Source organism: Poecilia reticulata, chromosome 1, assembly GCF_904066995.2.
Source record: "Poecilia reticulata chromosome 1, P_reticulata-male-v2, whole genome shotgun sequence".
Taxonomy (NCBI): Eukaryota; Metazoa; Chordata; class Actinopteri; order Cyprinodontiformes; family Poeciliidae; genus Poecilia; species Poecilia reticulata.
Window position 1 is genome coordinate 4,944,231 of NC_088830.1, and position 22,920 is coordinate 4,967,150.

Below are 22,920 nucleotides of genomic sequence, written 5' to 3' on the forward strand. Positions count from 1 at the left end.
TGTATATCTTGGAAACTGTCCTAAAAAGTTAGGACAAAGTTTACAAACACAACCATTAAACAGTTTTCTGCTGGTGACTGGCAGGTTGGGTATAACTCAGGTGTGGATTTGTTTCAGGATCATGGAGTGAAGGAAGACGAGTTGCAGAGCATCCTCAACTACCTCCTTACCATGCACGAGGTGAGCAGACAAAGACTTGACCACCAGATGGCGACATGACACTGCCGCAGCCTGCAGCAGACGTTTACTGCGACTCCAGGCTCTCTTACTCAATTTTAATATTTAAAACCTGCTTGTTTTCATATCGTATCTGGATTTGTTTCACGTTAGGTTAAAAAAAAGTAAAATAAAGATTAGAAAGATGCTCAGCTTGATGTATTGGAGGAATAAAATACTGTTCAAAAAACAACTTCAATGAATCAACTCTGTTGTTGAACGTTTTGCTGCTACTGCAGGTGTGATTGCAGGTATCGGTGAGTGATCAGGCAGCTGATCTTAAATAGCTGCAGATAGATTCAGCTTCAACCTGGTTCCTCTCTGTTCCTCAGGATGAAAACCTGATGGATGTGCTGCAGTTGTTGGTGGCTCTGATGTCTGAACACCCCGGCACCATGGTCCAAGCCTTCGACCAGAGAAACGGAATCCGGTGATTACTCTTTTTTTTTTTTTTAGTGGTTATTATATGGTGTATGTATTTTAGATATGTGCTTAAGCTACTGTGAGACTTGGCTTGTTATTATTTATTTGACATGTAATTTAAAATGTACCCACAGGGTTATCTATAAGCTGCTGGCCTCCAAAAATGAAGGCATAAGAGTCCAGGCCCTGAAGGTCATGGGCTACTTTCTGAAGAGCTTATCAGCAAAGTAAGTGTTTCCTCCTCAGCATGTCCTCCTCTCCTCACCGTTTCCTCTTCAGTGTTTCCCCATCTCTTAAGTGTTTCCTTCTCTATGCTTCCTCCTCTGTTTTTCTCCAAATCGCTCCAGTCTAAGTAGACTCTACAGAAAATGTTGTGCTCATCATGATCTCTACAGATAATCCATTTAGTTTAGTAATGGAGCAAGATTTCCTCCAGAAAACTTGCTAAGTCTGGTGGTTGGAGTGCTCAGCATTACTTATGATGGGGAAATAAGTAAAGCCTGGTGGCCCACCAGGTTTGTAACACACTGAGGGAAAAACTGGTAGAGGGTCCTTGTGGTGCTAATGGAAGATTTATCACATTTTTAGATAAAGAAATCAGAAAGTTATTGTAGCATGCTCATTAAAAACAAATCATAAAACTATTTAAAATAACATAAATATATTGACTAAAACAGCAGTCTGCATTTTGATAGTTTGTTACTCTTACCTCTAAACCAGCATTTAGCATCTGGTGATGTTGAGAAGCAGTTTGAGGTAATATCACGGCAACATGAGGAAAACATTGAAGACCATGAACCAAATGAGGCTGATGGAGGGAAAAACAGAGGAAACGTGAGACGGTATGAAACGTTTGTAAGGACGATCAAACTCCAACCAAGAATAAGAAAACAAGGACAGAAGTAAAGTCAAACTAAAATCTACGTTAGATTCAAATGGAATAAAGCTTATTTATTCAGAGCAATTAAACAATGTATGAATAAAGCAATAATTTAAAATGAATTGTAGTTAATCAAAGAAAGCATTCAGTCTGAGGATTAAATCAGCTTGGGATAACATGGAAGATTTTAGGATAAATGACGTTAAATAGTAAAACTCCAAACCTAAAGGACGTCTTGATAATCTGTTTCCCAGGCGACGGCTGATCCTCCACGGCTTTTCCTTCTCGTGTTTTAGTCGGAACACTGTCTGGATTCAGATCATGCAATCAATCAAGTATATTTGTGTTGCACATTTCAGCAACAGGGCAGTTCAAAGATCTTTACATCATAAAAGCACAAAATCATAGAAGACACCACGCAGTCGGCAACCGAGGAAACCACTAAACATTATGTTTTGCCAAGTTCCATTATTATGCATCAGAACCACCATTCACAATGTACTAGTTTGATTAAAGCCAATAATCCTTTTCATCATTAAAATCATCTGAAAATGAAGTTTAAAATATGAGACGTTTTACTCTCTCTGCAGCATGCTGCTTGAAGCTAAATATCTTTTCTATCACTCTGGAAATGTTTCATATTTTGTCCTTGAAATACTTTTGGACAAACAACGGCACTGCACTGCTCCGTTGACCTTTGACCCTGTTTTCACCCCCACACCCTGATCAGGAGGAAGTCTGAGGTTATGCTGACCCACGGCCTTTTCTCGCTGCTCACCGAACGCCTGATGCTCCACTCCAACCCGTTCACCATGACGACCTACAACACCCTGTTTGAGGTCGGTCTGTCTCGGCTCACACGACTTGAAAAAAAAAAAAAAGTCTATAATAAGCTATAATAGTTGTGCTTTTGTGCTAAATTCAGCCGTAAATGAGGAAAGCTTCAGACTCTCGTCACAAATGAAACCCAGCTGGATGTTTCTGTCACCGTTCAGACGTTTCCAGCTTGAATCCCCGTCTGACTGTGTGTTCCCTCCTAGATTCTAACGGAGCAGATCTGCACCCAGGTGATCCACAAGCAGCATCCAGACCCCGACTCCTCCGTGAAGATCGTCAACCCACGTAGGTTCCTCCCTCTGTCGCTGGACTGTTCCACTAACACACCAGTGCTGTAAATTTCAGATTGTGCACGTGTGTGTGTGTGTGTGCGTGTGTGTGTGTGTGTGTGGGTCCAACAGTGTTGTGACTGTTAGACCCCCGATTTAATCCAAACATTAGGATGGTCCAAACACTCTGCCTGACACATCCACACTCATGCTTGTTTTATTGAGGTTCTCTGTTGTTTCCTGGCAGGATTGGTTTGAAATAAAGGAGTGATGAATGGAGTGAAATGGTTTTAGCAAATTATCGTTTATTTTTTTGTTTTTTTTTACATTTTAATCATATGCAGATAGGCCTGTCACGATAAATTTTATCAGATGATAAATTGTTCCAGAAATGATTGAACTCTCACACCAAACTATTGTTCTTTTGAGCCCATTTTTAAGTAATAAACTGATAATAAAGCGAGCTCGCCCTCTCAAAAGATTAATAAACTTTAATTTAGTAAAGAAAACTTTACGCTGGACAGGAAGAAGATATTTTAAATGACCAAAAATTAACCAAAATGAGCAAAAACAATAAATAAAATGGAAATTAAAAACCGCACACAACCAAAAACATGAATACAATGGATTTCAAAGTCTCTGTAAACATATAAATCATCTGATTTATATGTGATTAATTGATCTATTGCGACAAGCTTGTATGTTGATTATGTTTTTACTTTATCATAGTTAATAAAATATTTTTTGTTTTTAGGACGACATGACTATGAACATGCTGCTGGTCCATTCCTAAACGTTTTTTGCTATTTGCCTCATTTAAGAACTTTGAGCTTCTTCCAAGTCTGGATGAACACGGAGAAAATGTTGATGATTATGGAAAAAACATTTGTTTCCAAACAAAAGTGCTCCATTTCTTTTAGAATATAATCAATGTTTTTAAAATGTAATGGCTCAGAAATGTAATGGCTCAGCAAAAATTTTTCCAAATGATTAAATGTAATTATATATATCATAATTATAAGTGACTTGATTTATCTTGATGAGATTTTTAATCTGGTAATCTAAAATGGATGAGGTAGTTTGATCACTCTGAATTGTTTTCACTATTTGCTTCATAAACAATTTTATATCTCTGGCCAAAATATGCGGAACTGACTTTTAATCGGATTGGATCTGCTTTAGATTTCTGTCTATAAACCAATAAATCAGATGAGCTTATTTTTGCAAATGGCTTTCAGATGTCATTCGTTATGAACCAGCTTTTTATAAATCAGCTAAACTCAATTATTGATAAGTGCATCATAAAACAATGTTTTCTCAACATTTTTGAGAGATTGCTCATTATTGCTCATCAAAAGCAATAATGAGATTATTGCTTTTGGTCAATAATCTCATTATTGACCAAAAGCAGTGATCAAGCTTCAGTTACCTCAACATAATGAAGCAACGAGGACCAGCTTGAAAACTCACCTCCATGTGATATTAATGAGAGAAACCAGCACAGGATTTCTTCTTCCCAACATGATGACGAAGCCTGTCAGAATAAGCAATTAATCAATTAATCACATGATAAATTAACGTGACCTCAATTCCATTCTGATTGATTTAAAATTTTTTGAAGCAGAAATTATTTAGAGAGATTTCATAATTAATTTTATTCATGGTTTCAGGTGTTTTTTGCTTTTATTTCCATTTTTGTTTTGTTTTGGACATTTCAAAAATCTTCCAGCTCCAGTTACAAAATTAAAGTTTGTTAATCTTTGAGAAGGCAAACTTTGTCAATATATTATTTGAAAATAGTCTTAAAACAATATTGTTTATCACAATTACTGGGGAAATTTATCATCCAGCAAAATTTATTGTGATTTATTTAATTTAATCTTTTTAGCAAAATAGATTTTTTTTTAAAATTGAAGCTGATAAAACCAGACTTTTAGCCTTTATTTTTGTTTTAGTTATTGTTTTTGGTTTTCATGTTTTATTTTGGATATGTTGAACACCTTCCAGTTGCAGTGTTAAGTGGTGTTTGCAAAACTGAATTTTGAGAGAGCAAATGTGCATTATTATTATTATTATTATTATTATTATCATAATCACTTGAAAATGGTTTCAAAACAAAAATATTGACATTTATTTTAATTATTGGGACAATTTCTTGTCCAGCAAAATTTACTCTTGTAGCGGGCTTATTAATCGCATCAACAACTTTAACCAAATAAACATAAACTTTAGTTATTGACTGATAGATGCACACTCATAGACTACTGGATATCTGTGATAAATGTAACATTTTCTTTTTCAGTCAAAATCTGCATTTTAATCTAATTTTTTGCAGAAACTTTTGTCCAGTTTTCAATCAGCTTCAACTTTTTTTACATGTTGAAAAATATCTGGCGCTCTCTCTCTCTCTTTTTAAATTTTTTTTTTAGTTTTTTCCCCAGCGTAGAAAAGAAACTGGTCCGGCTCTCATTTATCCCGTTCCTTCTGCACCCACACGTGCATTTTATACACACACGCTCAAAACGGCTTTAATCAGTTTGAAATGTAAGCGCTCACTGTAATCACAACCGAGGTTTACTTCCACCCAGCCTTAATCTGACAGGCTGCGCTGCAGTCGCACACTGATTATCTTCCAGGTCTTTATTGTGTTAAAAACTCTCCTGCTCAGCCATGCTGGACAGGCCATATATATCTATGCATAGATATATATGCATATATATATATATATTTAAATTATGGAAACCTTTGTACATGTGCAATCATGCTACAGAGCACAGAGCGCTGGTCTGTTTCTTCTTTGCTCTGTATTCTCCTGATTTAATCTGTGACAAACTCCCAAAATGGCCCCCTGATTGCAGTCTTTAGTAACGTCAGAGCCAATCAAACAAACCGAGGAAGTAGCATTTCCCTCAAATTAACTTTGGAGGGGGGGAAAGAACCAAGAGCAAATGGAAAAAAAAAAAAAAAAAAACGAGAGAAAAAAAAAGGAGGACTCACGCCATCCCCTCTGTCCTCATTCCAAATACATGCTGGGGTAATTTTCTGGCGGTAAAGGTTCAGCGACTCATAATTTGAGTGACTAAGGCGTAGAAACAACACGAGCGTCTGGAAGGAGGAGACCGGGTGGGGGGATTTGGCTAGCACCAAGGTCTGAAGAGACAAGTGAAATCCAAGCCCCAGCATCTCTCTGCTGAGGGCAAATGCACACTGACACTGTCTAGATAATTCATCTAAACAGTCAGTCTCTTTGGTTTAACCCAAGCCAATGCCTCTCTGGAGTGTGCGTGCGTGTGTGTGTGTGCGTGTGTGTGTGGGTGTGTGCGCGCGCAACCCGGCTCGCCTGTTCACGCAGCACCGCAACCGTTTTGGAGCTCCAGCTTCTCGGTTTCCTCCGGTCTGTTATGGAGGCTGAGACCGAAGGTGTGTTTGGTTGTTCGGCCCGATGAGTTCAACACCGACTGATATGCATCCATGTTGAAAATACTCGATGTGGAAGTGCAAGGCCTTCATAAAGCAACTGATCTGAGCAGGAGATGTTGTGAAATGATGCATTGCTGGGATTTGGAAAGTTATAACTTCAACCAAACTGATAGATTTAATCAAGCGGGGTGCAGACAGTCAGACTTTTATGCCTGAGTGAAGTCCGCCCCCTCCACCCCCACCTTCAAATCAAATGAAATTGATGTCAATTGTTTGTGCAGCACAAATTATTGTTTGCAGCACAAATTTTTGTTTGTGCCACTATCAATTTAAAGATATTGACAAATGTTTCCAGAGGTCATCAAAGGTCAACCAGCCCTCTCCCACATTTACAAAGTCAAACAAATTTGGTGTAGCACAGGTTTACCTCTGGCGACCTCTGGAAACTTTTCTCTTTTTTTAAGTTAAATCTTAAAAATTACAAAAGCACAAGTGAAAATGTTTGCTGCACAAACATGGCACAGTTGATTGACCTCATATATTGTTTAAATTTCTGCATGTGCACTGGCTGGTTGACCTTTGATGACCTCTGGAAACATTATTAATATCTCTGAATTGATATTGACACAAACGGAAATCGCGCCGCTGTTTTTGTTTGTTCTGGTTCTCTGCACAAACGATTGACACCAATTTTGTTAGATTTGATGGGAGAAAAATTCACCCTGGTAATTTTCTTTTTAATAAAATTTTTTTAATTCCACTTCAGTTATGTGCCACATTTTGTTCACATAAAATCCAAATAATATACTTTCAAACGTGACTGACTACTTTTGTATTGATTCACTGTAGAGAAGACCTTTGTGTTCTTTATTTCAAAATGGCTAACGGAGGATAAATGCTTGGGTTTCTATGGGTGGTTCCCATTTTCTGCATTAAAGAGAAAATGATTTTTTTCCCCATCTGCTTGTTAAAACAGTTGCTTTTCTCTCCCAGAGATCCTGAAGGTAATCGCTGCTCTGCTGAAGAACTGCCCCCAGTCGCCTGAGAGCATGGAGGTCCGCCGGGTCTTCCTGTCGGACATGATCAAGCTGTTCAATAACAGCCGAGAGAACCGCAGGTAAGACACAAAGTTATTATAGTAAACTACAACTAACGAAAACTGAAACTGAGAAAACATTTTCATTAACTGAAATAAATTAAAACGTGAATTAATGGGGAAAAAAAACAATAACAGAAACTATATTGTGTGTTGATAAAACTAAAACGTACTGAAATTATAGCTACAATATCCTCCCTTAAACTGATATGAAGTAGTTTTTTCCCGTGCTCAAGCAGTTTATATCAGCTGTTGTCAAATTATGTCACTCCGTGAATCATAAAATAGTTTGCAAAAATGGCAACAGCAAAAGTTGGGATAAAACACCAGTCAAAATAATTGAGATTATTTCTTTGGAAAATAGTTCTGCTGAGTATTTATTACCCAATTGAGGTTTCCTTAATCACAACACCTTTTTGAATTCTGCACCTAAAAATTAACCAAAATATGAAAACTAAAACTATTACTGTAACTAATAAAAACAAAACAAAACTACACAATATTTAATAACTAATAAGAACAAACTAAAATACTCCAAAAACTAAATAAAACGAACTGAATTAGACAACTGAAAAGTCATGACGACATTAAAATGAAACTACAATAAAAACCCCAAAACTATAATAACCAGCCAGCCTCCGGCCGGGCGGAGGGGCTCCCCCACCCGACTGGAGGCTGGCCCTCATGTCCGGGGCCCGTTGTCGTTGCAGGAGCCTGCTGCAGTGCTCCGTGTGGCAGGAGTGGATGCTCTCCCTCTGCTTTGTCAGCCCACGCAGCAACGAGGAGCAGAAAATCACCGAGATGGTCTATGCCGTTTTCCGCATCCTGCTCTACCACGCCATCAAGTACGAGTGGGGCGGGTGGCGCGTCTGGGTGGACACCCTGTCCATCACACACTCCAAGGTCAGAGTGCTCATTATGTCACACACACACAAAGGTTGACTGTATCTTGTAGACTCCCCCCATTTTTTCTTTTTTTTTTTCTTTTTTCTATTTGGATGGCGTCTCTTCATATAAGCTCAACTGCACATGACACACACACTCACATCTTGCAGCAATATAGTTAACCTAAACAGTCATCACATCAGCATAACTTTAACCTTCATCCTCACTTGGTCTCCAGTGAAAATGAGAGCAATAAGTCAGTCCCTGTGTGCCACATGCAGCTCATCACAGAGACATCATCCCCGTCGCCTGGCTGGGTAACTCCCACTGGAAGCGAAGCCTCGCTCCCCTCGCCCATCAGAATAAAACCACCGAGGCTTTCCGCTGATTATCGTTTAAAAGCTCGTTACAACACAACCCGGTCGGAATGGATCCCTCTCTACGGTCCTTTTTTTAAAAAAAAAGTTTTTTTTATTATTTATGTAAAGAGTCTCTTTCTTTCACGCCGAACAGATAAAAAATAAACTCCTGGCACTTATTATTTCCAAAAGTTGTATTCAAAACAGTGCCTCAGAAATTCTTTGTTGATATCACGTTACACAACTCCGTTCCAGGGCAGCGAAATAATTGAGGCCGGTGTCGGATTGTGGTCTGGGGGGCTTTTAAAGCTGGCAGATTGAGAGTGGAGTTAAAGAAGTGCTCGTGAGATGAGGGGGCGTCGGTAACCCCCTGGGGGTGTGTGGGGGGTGGGTGTGTGTGTGCAGTGAGCGCTGCTGGCCAACAGGGGGCACACAAACTCCTCCACGTGAAGGAAGGTGTGTATCTCGGTTTAACAAAAAGATACAAAGATCATGAAAAAAAAGTGTGTGGTGATATTTTTGACATCAGTAAAAAATTACAGTTTTTGCTGATTTTTTTTTAAAAAAATTTTTAAATTTTTTTATGTTGGTGTTTTTAATTAAGGATTTAAAGCTAATTCCTGCTCAGAAAAATCCAGGAGAGTTTTCCCACATGCAGTGTCCGGGAACCTCCGTAGTGCGTTATTTGCAGCCACCAGGACGCATGTATCTGCTATGAAAAAAAAAAAAAAAAAAACCTAAAGAAACTCAATTGCAATTTTATTGTCCCGTTTGATAGATTTGCTGCCACCTTTGTAGCACCAGAGTTGTTTGTCACTGTTGCTCTCTCCTCCCACCGCCACAGGGCCGCGTGTGTGCTTGTGTGTGTGTGATAGCATCAGTGTGTCTGTGTTTGGGTGATTGTGAGTTACCAGCCACAGTTTTTTTTGTCCTCCTCTCCTGGGTTCCTAGCAAGCCCTTCTCTTTGAGCACATTGAATATTCATGGTTGCAAAGCAAGAACAATCGGAGGAACAAGGCCTCATAAATACACGCGTCCCTCTGGGAGCCGCCTGGGCTCAAGTGCAGATATGTATGCAGAAATGCATGTCTGCACTTTATGCACACATACAGACTGAGTTTGGCCAGAACGAGAAACTCACTGTATCATTGCTTTGTGTAAAAATACCATTTCATAGCATGACTCGATGTAAGACCTAAACATTTAAAGTGATCCAGTTGCTTTTATGTAAAAGAGAAATGCAACAATTGTTCTTGCATCTAAAATTATTCAGCAATAATTACACTTACAGTAATGTCATTTATGACAGGTATTGATTTTTGATTTTAATACCTATCCTTGAGCAAAAGTCCAAGGAAACAATAGTTCCCAAATAAATGTAAATTGTGCAGAACATTATAGTGAAAAAAATTTACCTCCTTACAGATTATTTTCTGTTTTTGCTTTCCTGTCACACTTTCAGGTTTCAAATCAACAAATTGTAATCTCAGACAGATAACCTGAGACAATTCAGATTATAGTTTCATAGCATCACAATATTTAAAATGAAATGTAAAACCTAAACATTTGAAATGATCCAGTTGGCTTTATGTAAAATAGAAATTCAACAATTCTTCCTGAATCTGATGGAATTACTTAGCAATAGATAGTTATAACAAAAGATATTTATAATAGGTATTGATTTAAATTTTTAATATCTATACTTCAGCAAACATGCAGAAGAAGCAAGGATTTCCAAATATGCTTATTGTGAAAAAGTTTTTACTTCTTTCCTGATTTTTTGTTTGTTTTTGCTTTCCTGTCACACTTTCATGTTTCAGATCTATACGTTGTAATTTAAAATAACCAGGAAAATTACAAAATACAGTTTTCAAATTACTTAATTTATTCAGGGGGAAAAATGAACCACCCAGTTATTAATTCGTGAATGAACTATAATGAATTAACCAAAATGGATTTTTGGTTCAGTTTCTCTTCTACCCATGTGGAATTAAGAAATGGCCCAAAGAGCACCTGTCTGACAACAGGAAGTAGGCTAAACCATCTATAGAAGCAACATAGCAGTGGTGAAGCTCTGCAGAGTCTGGCCTACTAAACCCACTGCTTATGCACAAAGTTATTAACATGAAACTTCTAACCTGCCTCAAAACTCCGTCCAGAACAAATGAAATGAGTGTAAATTACTTACCTGAGCTTAGTCAGTTCTTCAATCCATAACATTCTGAATATTCAACCTTTATAGCCGAACTTAGCTTAACTCCAACTATGCTGTTGGCATTGAAAATGGAACACAGACATTTGACATTTTTCTCTTGTCTAGATTTATTTTTTAATGCAGTTGTACATGGAGGACAGGGATGTGGACTCTGAAATCTAGTCAGACATCACATGAGACTTTCTAGGTTTTGCCGCCGTGAGGTTTAGGGTTGATCACTTTTTGACACAAGTCTTGGTTGTTTTCGTAGCTTTGTTTAAACCTAATAAATGAGATGATCAAAACTGCATTGGCTTTATCAAACATTACAGTTCGTAGTTAAAAACAATTGCGTAATTAAAAAAAAAAAGCTAAAGCAGCACATGCACATTTTTACACAAGCTCCAATTCTATTCAGATTAAAACACCATTAGGCTGACATGACTTTTGCAAGTGTGCACTTATGCATATACTTCTGTCAGTCATCTGCAAAGTAGTGCATCTGCATGCGTGTCGTGTGAACAGACAGATGTTCCAGCAGGTGGGCCCACTGACACCACAGCCCTCCCACTCTCAGCTCACGCATCCCCTTCAAGGTGCCCCTCTGCACTAGAAGCAGTCTGGGAATCAAGGAGCCCGCCAAAACAGAGAGCTTTGAGGTGTGAAGGACCCACTGCCCTTCACTCTTCTACCATCAGCTGGCTTCAGTCCATATGTCAGACTCCAAAGAGATAGAGAGCAGAAGCAGGAACAGTTGTTTGTATTAAGCCATTGACCAATTTCATTCCGACGGAATAACCTGAAATGTTGCAATGTTGTTTTAGCAAAACTCCAGTCAATGTTTAATGTTCTTTTAAATTGGTGCAAAGCAGAAAAACTGATCGATTATGAAAGTAGAATGGTAGATAGTTGACTAATCTTGATCAGCTTTGATCCTTCAGAGTGCTGCCGTTCTTGGACAGGTCTTTTTTGAAAAATGTATTTTTAATCTCAATGACACATACCTGGTTAAAAAAGTTACAAACACAAAACGGCGTACCTCTTGTTGCGTTCCCATTGACTATATAATTGTGCAATTAGATTTTTTCGGAAATAAATTTGCTCAATGGAAATGCGTAGTGTCAGCTCCTGCATTGTGCTGTGTTGATTATCACCATAACAAATTTTGCTGGACGATTTTAAGGCCATTTAAGTAATATAATATAGCAATATAGTAATATAGCAACAATAACATTATAATGCAAGAACACATTCCAAAAGGTCAGTAAACTTTAAATTCTAATGAACATTTAAACACTAGAACTGGAAGACATTTGAAATATTCAAAATAAATAAGAAAATAATAAAACGGAAACAGCAAATAAAATGGATTATGAAGTCTGTGTAAACAAAATTATCTTTCAAAAAAAGGAATAGAACCCAAAAGACCAGATTGACGACTTTTATTGTACAGTTTTTGGTAAAAAGAGAGGGAAAAGAGAAAAACAATAAATCAAGCAAATGAAAACGATAGTTTCTTTTAATTTATCATGCGATAAATTGATTTATTGTTTATCGTGACAGACCTAGTGTTTATTACTCTTTAAAGTTTTATAAAGTAAAAGGGAACTTGGTGGTTTTATGCTATGACTTTTTGTGATACTTTGAGGTGTCAACTATTTACTGTTCTCAGAAAAACTGACGCCATGTTTCCTGTCTATGTATTGTCATTAAATATCATCTTTGTCCACTGAAGGAAAATCTCCTAGTGTATCTTGGCATAAGACGCTAAGGGACCGGGTGAATTGGGCTTGTTGCACCCAGTTAATACCATGTTAGCTGTCAAATTAGAAAAGCCTCTACATTATCCTAACATTTTTCCATAACCTGCTACGGCCAGACCAGCCGAGTCGTTGAGACCGAAATTAGATTAGATCAGCACTGAATCCTTAGCCACCCAGGGCACTTTCTGTGTTTTTGAGTAAAGCTAGATGCTCTTTCAGAAACCACAGACGCACACACACACGCACACACACACACACACACACACTCTACCTCTGTTTAGTGGTAACTGGATCTGTTGCAGAGCCCCATTTAAGACCAGCATACATCATCCTAATGTACAGACGGCATCCTTAATCTATGATGTTATGTGCTTCACCACTTTCCTGCATAATGTCTGCAGCAGTGCAGTCTTAATGCAGCCTTTTAATTGCTAAAAATGATGAATGCCAAATTAAGCTCAAACTAATGGGTTGGAAGGTCGTCTGGTGTGATCACTGGGAGAGAGGGACGAAGAGGCAGGGATGGGGGGCGGAAAGACGGAAAGACTGGTGCATTTAGAGCAGGCTGGGCACTCAGAAAACGGCTATAGATTACCAGTCACTGCTTCCCACTACAGAAGATTAATGAGCGCCCATGTAGAGGGCTAATTTAGAACAATAACGCCTAATTAATTACAAATAATCAGCTTCTTTCTCCCTCTTTCCTTTCTTCCTCTCTCAATCACTCACTTTCTTTATTTTCCTTTTTTTCTTCTTTCATCTTCAGCGTTCTCATGTTCTTTTCTCGGTTTCCTCTTTTTTTTTTCTTCTTCCCCTTCTTCTGTCCAAATAGCCTCAGGTGAAAAATCAGCCAAGTAGGTTTAGTTTCTACCCCCCCACCAACCCTGTACACACACGCAGACACACACAGCCCCATCCTCGACTCTGTGCTCCAAACCAAGTGATTAATGCAGGGTCTTAAATTAGGCGTGGGAGGATTTGCCGATGCCGGACACGCACTCAGCACAGCTAAAAGACAGAAACTAATAGTATCTGCTGCTAATCTATGACTGCTTACATGGACGGGTTCTTCCTCACATGCCACTGCGGACCATTGTCGGTATAGACTAGCAGTCTGGTCTACCCGTATCAGATGATAGGAAGACTGATGGAGGTTAATGGGCCTCGGCCAGATGCTTACGAGAGAAGTTTTAAATATGACGCGGTTATCCACAAACAGTCCCAGTGGTGGGATGATGTACCGAGATTCAAAGATTTTGAGATTATTTTGCTGCTGCTGTTGGGTTCACCGTCATACTTTGATTAGTTAGACTTTTGACAACATAGACTAAGAATACGCTTAAAAATCTGGCTTTATTTTTACATATTTGTCATCGTTGACCTATTGCTGACTATTTCTATGGTGTTATTTGTTCAGATGCACCTCCATCTGTCACCCTAGTCCATTAAAACGTCACATTATTTTTGGATCCATTTTGTTTAAAAAAAAAACAAAAGGCCTCCTAAATAGGCCTGTCACAAAAGCAAATTTTGCTGAACAATGAATTGTCCCAGAAATTATTTCCTGTTTTGAGAGCATTTTCATGTAATATATTTACAATGGCATAATGATGAAAGTGACCAATAAACTTTAATTTTACAAAAAGCACTTCACTTGACACTGGAACTGGAAGATAAAAACTAAAACATGTCAACCAAAAACAATAAATAAAATGCAAATAAAGACCACATACAACAGAAACCATATATAAAATGGATTATGATGTCTCTGACAACAAAATTGACCATCAAAAAATATTAATCAGAAAGATATTATTGAACTGATTTTAATTCATCATGCGATTAATTGATTCTTATATTGCTTGACAGGCTTACTCCTGAATTAGATTTTGATAAATTAGCATTTTCCTCTTAGCCTGTGAATTTGAGACATAAAAATAAGACCTTTTTGTCTGGATGCATTACATTTTATTTATTCAAACTATCAGATATTTCAAACAGTCTTTAAACTTTCACACATCTGGCACCAGTATACGGTACTGTCTAGAGTTGATGAACAAAACATTTTTGTCAAATCATTTGTTTGAAGTGTTGAATACAGTGTCCAATGCAGTGTTTTAGAAAAATATCAAGCTTCTCATGAATAGGTAATCTGGCAAATGATCCATTTTTGTAGGATTTTATGAATGTGGGGGTGGTACTGGTGTAGTGGGAGAGCAGAAGCTCCATATACGACGTCTGTTTGTAGCCAAAATGGCTGCCTGGGTTTCTGCCCTGTTTTCTGTTTAGTTACTGTCGATATGCTCAGAGTGTCACATTTGATTGAGATTCAACGGACCGGAAATCATTTTCCAACTTGCGTTTTTCCAGGTTTTATGATCCAAACTATAGTCTCTGTTTCCTGTTTTCAGCTGTCTAATTAACCACCAGCCGGTGTGGTCTCCTGCTGCTTGTAGCTAATCTGCTTCAAGGATCGGCATGTTGAGCATTCAGGGATGTTATTTTTCATCACTCGAGCGACTTCTCGTTTCATCATCTTCAAGCAGTCTGTCGTTCTGACATCAACAAGTCATTGTCATACCTTACAACTCGATGTTTTCTCATTTTCAGACCATTCCCTGTAAACTCGAGGAACAGTTGTGGTATCTGTGTAGGCAAGCCAGTTTAGACGAACCTAACGATGAATCAAGCTTATGGTCTGAAGAAGTGGAGCTGGGGAGAGAAACTCAAAGCTTTCAGGGAGTTTGAAGTCTTTGGAGTTGTGAGATTGATGCTCTGTGGGTTTGTGTGTTGTTTGAATGCCCAAACAGAAACACTCCTTCCCAAGCCGCCCCCGTACACAATTGCAGGGGTTGGTTTGGAGTAAGTGTTTAAACTGTTTTCAAAAATTTGAGGCAGGGAAGCAACCTTTATATTTTATTGCATTGCCCTGTACCCAGATGTCTGCAGTTTAAAAGTCTTTAATTTTATAGCTCTGTATAACATGCACACAAAATGGTCAGCATTGACAATAGTTATATTTCTAACTAGAGCAGGACGATATGGTTGAAAAAGGTATCATGATATCGGCGTTTGACAGTAAATATTGATAATTATTGCTTAGTTTTTTGTTTTACTTATCTGAAAGAACGATGACATGAGCTTTACTTTTTTTATCCACAGTTTTCTCTCCACACTGTTGTTTTTTACTTTTAAAGTTTTGAGGCACAGTGGCAAATCCAGAAACTGCTGCTGCGCACGGTACTCAGCAAATTGTTGCTAGGTAACCAAAGAGTGAGGGAGGGAGTTAGTTGACTCCTCCTTCTTTGCTTAGCTGGATGGATAGTCTTTTCTCTGCCTACGTCCCCCAGGATGCTGTGCGGTGTTCAATTGGAATTCAATTGGAATAATACTTCTATCAGACGTATTATCTTTTGACATTGATCTTGTCTATCGCAGTATATATTGGTATTGATTTATTGTCCAGCCCTCTTTCTAACATGGTTATGAACTGTACATTCACAGGTGACCTTTGAGCAGCACAAAGAAAGTTTGTCCCGCATGTTCCGTCAGTACCAGCACCAGGAGTCGACCAGCTCTCGCAGCACCATTCGCACCATCTCTGGAGTGAGCCAAATCTCTGAAGATACCAAATCTGTCAACGAGTCGCCTGCTGAAGAGACGGTGCCCTCGACGGTCGTCGAGCTCACAGTAGATGAAGGGTCCGGTTCCACCATCACCTCTCCGCCTGTGGAGACTGCAGAGGACAGGAACCAACCTTCCATCACCGTGTCCAACATCCTGGCCGGCGCTGAGGAAGAGCAGAAAGTGGAGTTGTCTTCTAATGATCAATCAAACGTTGACAAAGAAACTTCTACTGCAGTGCACAAAGATGAAGTGACTGAGCCAGAGTCTGAGAAAAACAGCCATGATGCAGAAACCTCAGGGAATGCCCAGAGAGAAGCGTCCGGTCCAAAAACGGAAGAGGACTCTGCTGCCCCAACAAAGGATGACGCGCAGACAGAGGTAGCCGAACTTGAACAAGGGGATTCATCGAAGCACTCAATGGAAGAGTCAAGTGTAGCTTCTGAAAAAGGAGATAAGAGCAAGCAGATGTCCTCTGAGCCTCCAGCTCCCCTGGAGAACAGCGTGGTGGGCGGGGCTTCCATCTTCAACGAGGACTTGGTCGACGTGTCATCCGTTAGCGACCAGATCAACCTGAGCGATGTGGACGACAGCCAAGAAGAGTCGTCTTATGCTTCAGCTGCTACGGGCGAAGAAGGAGAGCCTGTTAAAAAAGAGGAAGATAGGCGTGAAGGGGATGAAAGCAAAACAAAAGATCTCCGAGAACAGGAGCCAAAGACGGAAGAAGGTAAACAGGAAACGGAGACGGTGATCAGAGAAGAAGAAGAAAAGGACCAGGTGTCTTGCTTGGAAAGTCCCGCTTCAGAAACTGAAGTAGCTGAACAAACTGTCAAGGAACCCACCAAAGAAAATGTTAGTGGTCCAGAGTCGTCCTCTAATTCAGAAGGTGCTGCTTCAGACCAACGGGCGGCAGCAGCTCCAGAGGCAGCCCCACAAAGCAAGTCTTCAGAGTCCAATATGTCCGCTGCAGAGGAGACCCGTCCGGATGCCCCTGACACCAGCACCAGCAAGACTCCAGATCCTGTCAGAAAGACCAAAGAGATCAAAATCGCCCGGCTGGATGTGGCAAATGTTGCTGTGGACACGGAGAGACTTGAACTAAAGGAGACCTCTATTATGGTACGCATCTATTCATTGACTCCGGACATTAGAATCAATGTTCTTGAATCCTGCTCAGTGGTTAAAGTTCTGTCTGGTTGGTGTAACTCTGCAGGAATCAAGCCAAGGCCAAACCACAACCGCAGCAGGCGCAGCAGGGGAAGCTGGGGAAGCAGAAAGTCCAGCAGGCCGTCCAGAAGACGGCAGCACCTCGGCTCCTCGCTCCACCATGTTCCGTATCCCAGAGTTCCGCTGGTCCCACATGCATCAGCGCCTCCTCACCGACCTACTCTTCTCTATCGAGACGGACGTTCAGGCGTGGAGGAGGTAAGGACCCCTCGTACTGGCTCACATTCTCCTCATGTTGCCATTACCATTATATTGATTCACTGAATAAAGGCTTACCAAATCCTCTTGAGAAGCTTACCAATTATTAACGATTAATTCGACTAATTGTTTCAACTCTACCCTGGAATTATTATTAATATTTACAAGTTCCTAACATCTCGGTTAAATTTTTAATTTTAATCAGATGGTTTCAAGTGGAGCAGACAGACCACCATCCTGTTACGGTAACTATAGATAAACCAATACTGTTAAAATGGATGGCATAATCTAAACAATTTATGCATCTGCTAACATATCACATATTGTTAGAGTATTGTATATACAGAATATGAACCATTTGTTACTTTAATGCCTTCATTAGGTTATGTTTCAGTGAAGAGTCCTTAAGTTGTTACATTTTAAAGAGATTTTCAAAGTGAGGAAGAGACTAACAAAAACCTTTGAATAAACCCGACGTCTGCTCCTTTCGGCTGTTTATCTCACAGCAGACATGCTCGTTTCTAGATTTCATTTGATAAGAACTTTACAGTCTAACAGATGAGCGTTGCTCCTCTGGGACCTGCAGCTGTTTTTCTGTAACAGGGAATCTCTCCAAAGCAAAGGCTTTGTGCTTCTGGAGGCGAGTTGGTTCTCTGCAGCAGCTCTGCTCTCTCAGATCTCATTAAAACAATTTAAACCACAGCAGTGATGTGATGGAAGACGGTTGCCATCTTTGATGTACCTCAGGACCTCAAACCAGCCTGGGCCTCATTGTGTTTTGTTCAAACAATGCCAGCATCCTAACATTTCTTGCTTAATATTTTGCAATAAAAAAAAAAAAAGTAAAATGTTATCTGAGAAGATATATCTGTGCTATGCATCTACTTTGATATGTGAGCCTGTTGCAATGAGAAATAAATCAATTACTTTTCATGGGTTTTTTTTTAAACAAAGTTCTAATATTCTCAAAATTTCTGACTTTTTTTTGTTTTTCATGGAATCTTACTCCATCTTCTTTTTTCCCTGTCTGCATTGACTTTAATACGTCGTCACACTTTCTTGTCCTTTCTCTCTCTTAGTCACTCCACAAAAACGATCCTGGACTTTGTGAACAGCAGCGAGAACGCTGTGTTTGTCCACAACAGCATCCACCTGGTGTCCCAGGTGGTGGACAACCTGATCATGGCCTGCGGAGGCATCCTGCCTCTGCTGTCCGCTGCCACGTCTGCCTCCGTGAGTCGCTTCCCTTTCTCTCCGCTCTTTGTTGGCGTTGGCGGCTCGCGGCTCCGCCCACAACAACCGATCAATCCGCGCTGACCTTTTCCAATTACATTAGACTACAGTTGGCTGCCTGCTAACGTCGTTAGCTTGGCTGAGTCTGCATTGACCCCCGATGACTTCAGTGCTCTGATGTGATTCTTGGACGGTGACCCGGCCAGCCTGGCTAAGGAATGGGCCGATGCTCAGTCCCAGTATAATCCAGTTAGCAGCAGTGTGGGACCAGTAACTGAATTTCAAACTAAATGTCCTCTCACTGCTCTTTGCTTAAGTGGCAGCTAGAGTTTGATAAAAAATACCTCCACCTACCTGCTCAGCTACAGTGAAGACAGCAGGTATGAGGAGAAGCCTGGTAGTAATTACTCCCTTTTAATTTGTGGACATTTATTTATTATTAAATGTAACTGATATTAAATTAATTTAATTTCATATCAAATAAATGTAACCGAGTCATTTTTAAATTCATACTTTACACTTTTAAATTGACCAGTCTCTCCAAACCTTCAGTTATTAATCAGTTGTCTCTTCTTCCTCATACACACATCAGCAGTAGCTGCTATTGTGTTGACCTGATAATTGTGCAATTTGACATTTCAAAAATACCTTCGCTTAATGAAAACACTGCAAATTTGTAAAACCTGCCTCTTTTCGATGAAAAGTTTTGGCGGTAGAATGAGGTGATTATTTCTTTCCATTTTTTTGTGGCTATATCAAAATTGGTTTATTTCACAAAACTACAATGGAAACACTTTTTTGGAATTGCATTAACCACATGATTAACCACCGGATGTTGCCCCTGAAGAAGACGGCGATGGGAAGTGGCTGTAGGATGATGGTGTGACATGTTTTTTTTGGTAAAAAACAAAAATGGTAAAATACTACTACCAAGTAATGTTTTCTAATGACTTATCGTGTCAACAAACTTATTCATGTGTGATTTTAATTGCGTTTCTTATTTAACGGAAACACCGCAAATTCAAAATGGTGTTTCTCTTGACATTAGTGGAATATTGACAGAGTTTTGCGCACATTTGCAGTGAAGACTCAGCTAATGGAACAATGCTGATGGATGATGGAGGATTTTAAGAAAAGAGGTTAACGAGGAACACGTTTGATTTTTCCACACTGGAAAGATGGCCAGCTGGTCAAATAAAGCCTGTTAGAGAACTGGACTCAACGGCGCCACCTGGGGGGTCACAAGGTCTCTGTAGTGATTATTTATTAGGGTACTTTATTAGACATCATTAATAGGGGTACCAATAAGGCAGATGTCAAAATGTCAGTGCTGATTTTTTTTTTACATTAGTGTTTTTAACACATCAGAATGATAATTAAAACCTGTATTTTCTTTTCTATTGTTGCTTTTTGTTCTGCTCTCTGTCCTTTTGCCTTGTTCTGCCGTGGCCCACCAGCATGAGCTGGAGAACATCGAGCCGTCCCAGGGTCTGCCGGTGGAGGCCTCCGTCACCTTTCTCCAGCGCCTTATCAACCTGGCGGACGTTCTCATCTTCGCCAGTTCTCTGAACTTCACCGAGATCGAAGCAGAGAAGAACATGTCGTCGGGTGGGATCCTACGCCAGTGCCTCCGCCTCGGTAAACACCGCCACCACTTGGTGTTTAATGTCTTCCCCTCCTTAATTCTGTTATAAATTGTTACGTTACAATCAGGATTGAAACTATTAATCGCGGCAGGAGACACAGTTTCAAGGTTTTAAATTACAAGGTTGAATTTATTTGAAGTCGTATATGATAAATATATTTTGATAACAACTGAAGTTAACATAGTTTCTTGATTACACTTTAAAATGACTTCAAAATATATAATACTGTCCCCTTAATGACGTTCAATAATCCTTATCAAATTCCTTTTTATTTTGAGATGAATTGGTCATATTATTGATAATCCACCAATGTAAATCTTGAAAATATAGCAATTTAAAACTGAATCTGCTGCATTTAGCTCTTGTTTCTACCTGCAGTAGAAACAGGAGCTCTTTGTTCATTCCTGCTTGCTGCGGTCATGTTTGTTAAATTCAGCAGCTCTCGCCCTCTCTTCTCCAGCTCAGCCTTATCGTGTTATTATAACCCCGCTGAATGGCAACACTTGAGAATAGCTGCTAGCATGATGCCATCATAATGGCCTTGGCTGTGCAGAGCTGCACTGCGCTTCTGCACAGCCTCCAGCAATGTTTTTTGCCTTCTATTCCCGGCTATTAAGGTTTCCTCTGACAAGAATATAAAACCCTAACTCTCACCTCACAGTCACTGAATGGAAGCTACCGAAGTCACAGCTTCATGCAGGTTCTGGTCCGTTCTCAACCTTCTGACCCAGTAAACTCAGAATGCAGAACAACCAGGAAAGTAGGACAGTTTCCCAGAAACCCACAAAAAAATCTCTCCAGTGTTGTCGCCGATCACATCCAGCTGAGGAAGGATCAGGAACCAAAATGCTGCCTTCTTCTCCTTCACACTGCAAAAACACAAAATCTTACCAAAAAAGTATTTGCTCCATTGGCAGACCTTCATTTAAAGCAAGTCCATTTAAGCACTCTTGAGTGTAACAATCCACTCAAGAGGATTGTTACAATGGATGAAAGAAGTACTTTTTCATCCATTAAGAAATTATTTACTTTAAATATTTTTTATATTATTTCTTGCTGAAATGTTACTTGTAAATTAGTTTTGTCTTATTTCAAATGTGAACTAGAAACTAGACAAATGCTATGTGAGATCAGTGTTTTTGCAGTGCAGATGAGATGTTTTCTCTCAGATTACATCGCCGCTACTGCTGCTGCTGCAGAGCGCTGCCTTTATGAAATGAATATTTGATGAGGTATGCGCTCCCCGTTTCTGGCACCTAATCTGATTTTGGAAAACTGTAACAAGATTTTGGCGTGCCCATCCCCTCCTCCCTCCGCCTCTCTTTTATAAATGGTTGTATGAAGGAGTGGTCCTAATGGAAACAGCGAGCCCATTTCCAACCGGAATAATTCCCTCCTTGGTAATCTTAATGCTGCAGAGTTAACATTTGTCAGCTGTCAGCCGCAGCACAGCGGGGGTGCGGCGGAGGGAGGGCTCCAGGGAGGAGCGCTACATTAAATTACAAAACGTTAACCGTGTCACTTCTGAACCCACCTGAAGTTGTCGGGGAAACCAGTTTTTTTTTTCTTTTTTTTCTTTTTCCTGTGCTGAAGGATGCATCTTGCTGCCTACTCAGCACGCTTGCAGCCAGCGGTGCCATTTGTTATGGGAGTGGATATGATTCAGGAGCCCCCACTCCTCCCCACCACACACACTGTGACCCTGGGAGGAGAGGTGGAGCAGGGAAGAGTGAGCGGAGCTGCCAGAGTCGGCTGGAGCGCCGACCTTGTCGTGGCCCCACTTTTTCTCCTGTTCTTGTCTCTCTCAGCTGCTCGTCTCTCTCTCTCTCTCTGTCTTCTATGTTGCCTTTGAGCCATGGCAACACTCATCCACAGGGTTTCACTTTACTGTACTTTAGAGGTGTGGGGAAAAAATAGATTCCATGGAGAATCACATTTTCCAGTCCTGGGAGTTTAGAATTGATTCAAAGTCCTCAAAAATAATTTAGTTGAACATCTTTGCAACTATCTTGGACATTGCGTTACGCGTCCACTCACCATTTGTGTTTTGAATGATTCTTTAATTTGTATTTATTTAATTTTTTTAAAGCCAGGCAGCTAAGCTAAAAATAATACTGGTTACAGTTATGCTCAAAACTGTTATTATTCCAGTATAAACTGATGGGATGTGATACAGTATACAGCCTTAGAAAACTGGACGGAAGACGGAAGCAAAAAATAATAAAATAGACGAAATTGAAAATTTGTAATCATAAAGTCAAATCTGTTTTTAAATCATGATTATAAAATATATGTGAAAATAGCATTTAATTTGCCACACTGGTCTTTCTGGTTCGCTCCCAGTCAGATTCATCAGGCTTCTCTGCTCCTACAGCTGGTGTAGCAAATGTGAATTGGACAAGTTTCTGAAAGAAAAATACCTGAAGAAATCGTCCTTTTGCTAAACCAATGAAAAAGTTATTCAAAAGTGGGGAAAGAAAAGTCGATGTTTCTTTGGATATTTTGCGTAGTTGTCTGAGAGTTTGTTGTCTCTGACCAGAAGCTAATGCTGTTTGGGAGGCATGGCATCAAAACGTTTTGGGAACGCTTCAGTGTGGAACCTCATAGTATTGTTTTAAATTAATGATCTACTTGTTTACATGTGTTTTCT

The 22,920-nt window shown here is 39.7% G+C and overlaps 1 protein-coding gene across 5 annotated transcripts in view; it reads left to right on the plus strand.

Moving 5' to 3' along the window:
* lrba (LPS-responsive vesicle trafficking, beach and anchor containing) overlaps nt 1–22,920 on the plus strand; it is a 232,396-nt gene that overhangs the window by 34,238 nt on the left and 175,238 nt on the right. For all 5 annotated transcript variants that reach the window (XM_081616331.1, XM_081616388.1, XM_081616359.1 and 2 more), the window contains exons 15-25: nt 118–180; nt 549–646; nt 774–866; nt 2,250–2,358; nt 2,560–2,641; nt 7,039–7,162; nt 7,852–8,044; nt 15,847–17,085; nt 17,180–17,391; nt 18,471–18,624; nt 20,082–20,262. In XM_081616331.1, coding sequence (XP_081472457.1) covers nt 118–180; nt 549–646; nt 774–866; nt 2,250–2,358; nt 2,560–2,641; nt 7,039–7,162; nt 7,852–8,044; nt 15,847–17,085; nt 17,180–17,391; nt 18,471–18,624; nt 20,082–20,262 — 2,548 coding nt within the window. The remainder of the gene's footprint in view (nt 1–117; nt 181–548; nt 647–773; nt 867–2,249; nt 2,359–2,559; nt 2,642–7,038; nt 7,163–7,851; nt 8,045–15,846; nt 17,086–17,179; nt 17,392–18,470; nt 18,625–20,081; nt 20,263–22,920) is intronic.